The sequence below is a fragment of the Rhagoletis zephyria genome, unplaced genomic scaffold (genome assembly GCF_001687245.7).
Source record: "Rhagoletis zephyria isolate East Lansing unplaced genomic scaffold, Rhagoletis_zephyria_1.1 Rzeph_scaffold_01791, whole genome shotgun sequence".
Classification (NCBI taxonomy): domain Eukaryota; kingdom Metazoa; phylum Arthropoda; class Insecta; order Diptera; family Tephritidae; genus Rhagoletis; species Rhagoletis zephyria.
In genome coordinates this window covers 15612-23680 of record NW_016158875.1, presented here as the reverse complement: position 1 = coordinate 23680, position 8069 = coordinate 15612, and the positions used below count along the sequence as shown (strand labels likewise).

The following is an 8069-nucleotide window of genomic DNA, read 5'->3' as shown; positions in this document are numbered from 1 at the left end:
TTGAAACAGGTGGCAACCCTCCTTAAAAATACTTTCGACTGTAAGCCTTCCTAAAACTTTAGTTTGATACCCACATTGCAATATTTCATTCATTTCATCAATTTAACTGAGTTAAAATTTTCAAATAGGTGGCGGCCCTCCTCAAAAATATTTCCAACAGTTTTCTTTCTTAAGCTTCTTTAATTGATACCCTCATTGTCATATTTTATTTATTTTATCAAGTTAACTGAATTCAAATTTGTAAATAGGTGGCAACTCTCCCAAAAGTATTTCCTACAGTAATCTTTCTTAAACCTCATTAATTTGATACCCATACTGTAATATTTCATTTATTTTATCAATTTTATTCCATTCAAAATTTTCAAACAGGTAGCAACCCTCCAAATTTTTACATTATAAATGGTCCACCGAACAATCCAAAAAAATTATTCAATTATTCCAGTTTTGAGGCCTGTTACAAACGAATACAACATTTTTATATATATATATAGATGGGAGGTGCCACGCCCCCTTTTCCAATACCGCCCGTTTTTCTCCTTGAGTATGGAATTATTTCATATATACCTATACCAATTTCCAGTACTCTAGCACAGATATTTCAAGAGATATACAACATGAAAATTTTAGTTAGTATGGGAGGTGTCACGCACCGATTCGCGGGCAAACTTCACACAAACCATCCGCATGATAGCACGAATATGCAGTACAAATTTGGTTGAATTCGGTGAAGCCGTTCTCAAGTTATAAGCTAACACCAAAAATGTGTACTTATCTTTTATATAAGACAGAGGTGCCACGCCCCTTTTCCGAATTCGGGCAAACTTCATACAAACCATCTGCCCGAATATGCTGCATAAATTTGGTTGAATTCGGTGAAGCCGTACTCAAACTATAAGCTAACACCAAAAACGTGTACTTATTTTTATATATAAGATAGAGGTGCCACGCCCTCTTTTTCAAATTTGTGCAAACTTCACATAAACCATTTCCATGAATATGCCGTATAAGGTTTGTTAAATTCGGTGAGGTCGTTCTCAAGTTATAAGCTAACACACTTATTTTTATATATAAGATTAGAGGTGCCACGCCCCGTTATCCGAATTCGGGAAAATTTCACATAAACCATGCATGATAGCCCGAAGATGCCGTGTGAGTTTTGTTAAATTCGGTGAAGCCGTTCTCAAGTCATAAGGTAACACCAAAAACGTGCACTTATTTATATATTTTAGTTGGTATGGGTTTTGCCACGTCCCCTTTTCCGCATTCGGGAAAAACTTCACACAAACTATCTGCATGATAGCCCGAATATGACGTATAAATTTCATTGAATTCGGTGAAGCCGTTCTCAAGTTATAAGGTCACACCAAAAACGTGCACTTATTTTTATATATAAGATTCGCGGAAAAATGTTGCTAAACAATTTTTCATACATTTAGGGGATTCACAAGACGTGTTAATCGCCGTAAATGTAAAGCTTAACATTATTTTACGTAAAATAGTGATTAAAATGGTTTTAGAGGATTTCTAACTACACCGAAATATATATAATTAGCCTCCCTAATACCATTTTAACCGTTATTTTACACAAACAAATGTTAAGTGAATCCCCTAATTGTGATGGCTTTCGGTATTACATTGAAATATTTTTCGTTGTTACATTGAAACCGCAAAGAACCAAAAATATTATACAGGTCTCAATTTGATATTTCTAAGAGTAAAACTGTGTTTTTCCTCATCAAATTAATAACCAAAATACACATCTAAGATTTTTCAATATCTACTATATAAAAATAAGTCGAGTTTTCCTTCCTGACGCTATAACTCCAGAACGCACGAACCGATTCCCACGGTTTTGCATTCGTTGGAAAGGGCTCGGGCTCCGTGAGGTTTGTAGCAAAGAAAATTAAAAAAAAATAACTAGGGTCTCGAGATATAGACCAAAACGTGGACCTGGGTAACCTTGGGTGTATTTGTTCAATATGGGTATCAAATGAAAGCTGTTCATGAATGCTTTAAGATTGAGCACTTTTCATATAGCTGGGTGACTAGGGTCTCGAGATACAGACCAAAACGTGGACCCGGGTAACCTTAGGATGTATTTGTTTAACCCTCATACAGGCGAAGTTTTTTGGTGAATGCTACGATGGTGAAAAAAATTTTTATGGACTAATTTTGCATCGAGAAAACCGAAAATGAGATAATTTTTCACCTTAGGCAAATATTTAATAGGCAGAAGTGAAAAAACCGTTACACCGCTTTTAAGCGGTGTTGCCTGGTAGAGGAAAAAATTGGCACACAAGAGAAAATGTACAATAAACACGAAAATATCAGTTAGAGGGAAGTTTATTTCTTATGAAACTGTACAAAACAATTTCTTTCTTTAAACAAGCAAAGATTTAAGTTACATTTCATGCATTTTACCTGCGTTTCATATTAACAACCAGGTAATTTACATTTTCGTTTACCTTTCACGTCCTTTACGTTTTTCCAATGGTCATACTGATCAAATCGCGTTTCTGGCGGTGTTAGATATGTCCGGTATATAGATAGATATTCCTGTTGTTGATTAGCGTGTGCCGAAAATCCACTTTTTTAGAATTTTGATTGGTAATAGCAAAAATATGGTTAATTATGCTTTAAGAAAAATGTGTGTGAAATTTAGAATTTTTTGGTCAATAGCCTAGGCTCGCTCAAGTCCATCAAAGTTCAATATGCTAAAAAAAAAATTAATAAATAAATTAATTAATACGTTTTTTTACTAAAATTTCAGTAACCTTCTAAAGTATTAGTGCTACATAATATGGTATATGGACCTATTTAGTAGAGAATCGAAGTTAGCTAAAAAAAACTTTGATGGACTTGGGCGAGCCTAGGATATTGACCAAAAATTTTCACACTTCACAGAGATGTTTTTTAGAGCATAATGAACCATATTTTTGCTATTACCAATCAAAATTCTAAAAAAGCGGATTTTCGGCCCACGCTATTGTCGATGCCGATTGCTGTACTGATGATGTATATGGTAGTTCTTCTGATAATGATGTGTGCGTTGGAGAAGTATTCACTGCATTGGAACTGTTATTAACATCACTAAGGTTGTTCGTATTTAAGATTATATTGATTGATCGAGAAAGATATCCAGAAGAACTACATCGTCCTAAAGTGGAAACAAATGGAGTAATTTGTGCTTCGTCTTCGGTGGAAATGTCTTCCACTAGAGTACTACCGTTATTTTCAGAATCAAGCTCTTCAATTTCTGGCTGATAATCTGGATCGTCAACACTATCATCGCTGCCTTCAAATATACCTTTACCATCGTCTTCAAAACCTGACTCAAACTCTTCCGGGTCTCCAGCCATCAAATCATCGATTTCTTCGTCAGTAAGTGCATTGATTTCTGCAAAAGTCCACCTGTTCCGTCCAGTAACTCTACTACGTCTCGTAGAAATTTTTCTGCAGGAAAACTACGAATCACCATACTCTCATGATCATTCAAATTCAATAGCGACCTTTTGTCTGCACCTTGCAACACCGCTTAGAAGCGGTAAATGTATAATGGAAGTTATAACTCTTCCAGTCAACATATCACAATAAATAAAATATCCGTGTTAAAATAAATTATTTTTACTTACCAGTAATAATTTTTTTAATTAAAAAAAACAGTTGATTTTTTTGTTCTTATCAGAAGAAGTTTGAAAAAATACTGCACCAATTTTTACGCGCACATGCACTGACATCACAACTTTAAATGAATATGACACAGAATTGAGAGCACCGATTTGAATAATTTTTTCTTGCAATGACTATATAAAGGCTGATATATTAAAAAAAATTACCAAACAATAAAAAATCACGCCCCACTAGGTGCATTTTGGTGTCTAACTGTTGACCGCTTTAAAACGGTCTTGCCTGCTTGAGGGTTAATATGGGTATCAAATGAAAGCTGTTCATGAATCCTTTAAGATAGAGCACTTTTCATATAGCTGGGTGACTAGGGTCTCGAGATATAGACCAAAACGTGGACCCGGGTAACCTTAGGATGTATTTGTTTAATATGGGTATCATATTAAAGCTGTTCATGAATGCTTTAAGATAGAGCACTTTGCATGGTTCAATGGCGCCAACAGCAGATGAACCCAATCAATTNAACGTGGACCCGGGTAACCTTAGGATGTATTTGTTTAATATGGGTATCAAATGAAAGCTGTTCATGAATGCTTTAAGATAGAGCATTTGCATGGTTCAATGGCGCCAACAGCAGATGAACCCCATCAATTTCTGCAAATATATTTCATTTCGTCGATGGTGGATCAGCTGAATGTGCGGTGCAATATACAGGGAACACAACAGTTAAAGAGACGAATTATTGAACAGTTGCAAGCATTTTTTCACGCTAATAACGCTGTGTTAATATGTTCAAAACAGCATTGCAACGAATGCCATCGGATACGCACAAATTTGTCATAAGAGCGGATCGTACCCCAACAGGTGAACATGTACGAAGGTTCAATGCACCCACCGTTGATGATGTTGCTGCAATTATTGTTGGCGATCCAACTACATCACGAGACATTGTCGTGCTGCACAATTTTCCAAACAATTGTTAGCTGTTGGAAATGGAAAAGTTCCAGTTGATGCGACAACTGGATTAATTACTCTTACCAACGACTTTTGCCGATTTGTAGACTCTCAATTAGCTCTTATTGAAAATGTTTTCCCAAACATTAGTGAGAATTATCAGAATTATGCTTGGTTAAGTCAACGAGCAATTCTCGCCGCGAAGAATAATGATGTACACGCATTGAATTTCACCATTCAGTCAAAAATCGATGGCGATTTGGTGACATACAAATCCGTTGATTCCATAACAAATTCCGATGATGTTGTAAATTATCCAACAGAGTTTTTGAACTCTCTGGAGTTACCAGGATTTCCACCACATAACTTGCAACTCAAAGTTGGTTCAGTTATTATGATATTGCGTAATTTGAATCCACCGCGACTTTGCAACGGTACTCGACTTGCGGTGAAAAAACTTCTGTCGAATTTGATTGAGGCAACCATTTAACGGAAAGTACGCAGGTGAAAATGTATGTATTCCTCGAATACCAATGATTCCGACTGATCTTCCGTTTGACTTCAAAAGATTGCAATTTCCGGTTCGCCTTGCATTCGCAATGACAATTAACAAGTCGCAAGGCCAATCGCTTAGTGTTTGCGGGATAAATTTAGAAAATCATTGTTTTTCACATGGGCAGCTATACGTTGCGTGTTCACGAGTTGGGAAACCATCCGCTTTGTTTGTGTTAACGACAGACCAAAAAACAAAAAATGTGGTTTACCAAAGAGCACTTCAACGAAACAGATAATTTGCGGACACGTATAACGCTTCGATTCAGATTTTTTACTTAGAGAAGTTCAACTAAATTACACTTCATTTTTGTAATCGAAATGAATACATTACTGTTGTGAAATGAAATAAAATTTTTCCTTTTCAAATATAAAACAAAAAAAAAATAAGTTTTCTTCATATTTTAATCCCCAAACGAAATGTTACAAGAAACGAAGCCATCTGGTGGCGAAACGGAGTTCGCCGGGTTTGCTAGTACTTTTTATATTGAGTCAATCACGCCAACTGTGTCAATGAATTTTCATTGATTTTCTGGAAAGTGAAGACAATTGTGGGAATCTGTAGATAATTATAGAACAAAAATACACTTTGGACGGTTTTTCGAAATTGCACTTCGTTTTTGTTTGTTTTGGTATTATAAGAATATTGCAATTTTTGAGAAAAAAATTCGTAACCCGTTTGATGAAATTTGATGAAATTTTTTTTGAGAGTTGCTGAAGTTTTTCCTTTACAATATAAAGATTTGCAGAATAAAATTTGCAAAACAATTACTTCTGTAATAACAATAATTTAAACAATTGCAATTATTTATATATTCTAGGCCCGAGATTGCAGTGAAATTTTGGCACAATATACTCTAAACTCTTGTTTTTAAGTTCCAAAAAGAAAAAAATGGTCTTTCCAATTTTGACAGTCGCTATCGATTTTTTTCGCACCTTAAGCCTTGAGTAAATAGCTATTTTCATATAAGCTTGTGTGAGTGATAGCATTTTTATATTAATTAATGAATAATTATACAAGTACGAACATTATTTAACGTATAACTTTAAATATCAATGTTTATTTACAACTTATATACGCGGCGATGTCCCACTCAACGTGACAAAAATTGGAAAGACCAATTTTTTCCTTTTGGAACTTAAAAACAAGAGTTTAGAGTATATTGTGCCAAAATTTCACTGCAATCTCGGGCCTAGAATATATAAATAATTGCAATTGTTTAAATTATTGTTATTACAGAAGTAATTGTTTTGCAAATTTTATTCTGCAAATCTTTATATTGTAAAGGAAAAACTTCAGCAACTCTCAAAAAAAATTTCATCAAATTTCATCAAACGGGTTACGAATTTTTTTCTCAAAAATTGCAATATTCTTATAATACCAAAACAAACAAAAACGAAGTGCAATTTCGAAAAACCGTCCAAAGTGTATTTTTGTTCTNAAAAAAAAAAACAAAAACGAAGTGCAATTTCGAAAAACCGTCCAAAGTGTATTTTTGTTCTATAATTATCTACAGATTCCCACAATTGTCTTCACTTTCCAGAAAGTCAATGAAAATTCATTGACACAGTTGGCGTGGTTTGACTCATTATTAATGGTTATATATACCGAAAAATTATACTGTTTAAGAGCGCACTACTCGGCTATTCTGTAGGGATACAACGATACCGTGGAAGTATCGATACCTGTACTTGGAAGCACGGTTGCCAATTACTCATTTTTTTGTGTTCAAAAACGTGTACCATAATGCAAAAAATGTACCAAAATAGTTTTAAGCTATAGTTTTAATTATTCAAATATTTTACAAATAAACATTGCTCATATACATAGTAAATAAACCAATTTTCCGAGTGTCCTGTGAATTTGTTTATAATGTAATCCCTTGTCAAAATTAGTTTGGAGACAAATAACGTACTGATTTTATCAGTACAGTACTGATTTTTCAACTCTTGTACTGATTTTATTCACTTCTTCAATCAGTACGCTAATGTCCTGATTTTTAAAATTATTACTGATTTGTACTGAATTTTTAATTCAACAAAATACTTTAGGATTTTCTTAAGGTTTTTACATAACGTTGGAACTTCCTTACACTGTACTATGATACAAAAAAGAAGGTAGTTCCATTACTACTATTTTTTGATTCTAAAGCAGATTTTTGACATTTCTCCAGATGTAAACATTAAGCATAGCTTTGCCACATTGACATTTTTTGAGAGGGGAGATTTTCTTTACATATTTGGGATTTAATAAGAGTAAAATTTGCATAAAAAAATTGCAAGTTGATGTGTTCGATAATCAAATTTGAACGTTTTTCTCATGCGTTTAAAATATGCTTTGAATAATATCGATGTGCAGAGATGAAGAAATAAAATAAAATCCAGTTTTGAAACATTTATTTATTAAAAAACTTTTTCATTTTATTTTAAACAAAATAAAGATAGTTACATATCAAAACTCTTTTTTTTTTAATAGTCCGAAAAAGACGTATTGTTATTAAAAGGAGCCAAAAATCAGAATTCTCCCGAAGTGAAGTATCTAGAAGTAATTCTGTATACAAAACTATCGAGAAAATCTAACGTGGAACACAAAACCTCTAAAGAATTGGCAGCCATTTTGGCAATGTAAACAGGTATGGTGGAGCAGATTCTCAATCAAGAGCGTGGGAAGTCTGCTTGCAAAACTTCAAAGAACTACTGCCGTGTGCTGTACGGAAGCTTTCTCTACAACACGTGGCGCTGCTCTGGATGTACTTACCGTCACTTTGTTTCTTCACAGGGAAGCCTTAAAGTAGGGCTGCCAGACGTCCCGGTTTTCCCGGACATGTCCCGGTTTTAGACTATTTGTCCCGGTGTCCCGGTCCAACCTTAAAATGTCCCGGCTTTCGTTTAAGTGTCCCGGTTTTCGATTTGATTGCACAAATTTTGAATAAAATTTC

The 8069-nt window shown here is 34.3% G+C and overlaps 1 protein-coding gene across 1 annotated transcript; it reads left to right on the top strand.

The window, feature by feature from the left end:
- Nucleotides 1-4412: 4412 nt before the first annotated feature.
- Nucleotides 4413-5068, top strand: LOC108365161 (uncharacterized). Its single transcript, XM_017619122.1, has 2 exons — nucleotides 4413-4602; nucleotides 4686-5068. The coding sequence occupies exons 1-2, from the start codon at nucleotides 4413-4415 to the stop codon at nucleotides 5066-5068; spliced, it is 573 nt and encodes a 190-aa protein (XP_017474611.1).
- The last annotated feature ends 3001 nt before the right edge of the window (nucleotides 5069-8069 follow it).

Bases quoted from the DNA above. Each gene is read 5' to 3' on its own strand.
- LOC108365161 (XM_017619122.1), top strand. From the start codon at position 4,413: ATGTTCAAAACAGCATTGCAACGAATGCCATCGGATACGCACAAATTT. The intron at 4,603-4,685 runs GTTAGCTGTTGG...GCCGATTTGTAG, and splicing joins GCACAATTTTCCAAACAATT to ACTCTCAATTAGCTCTTATT.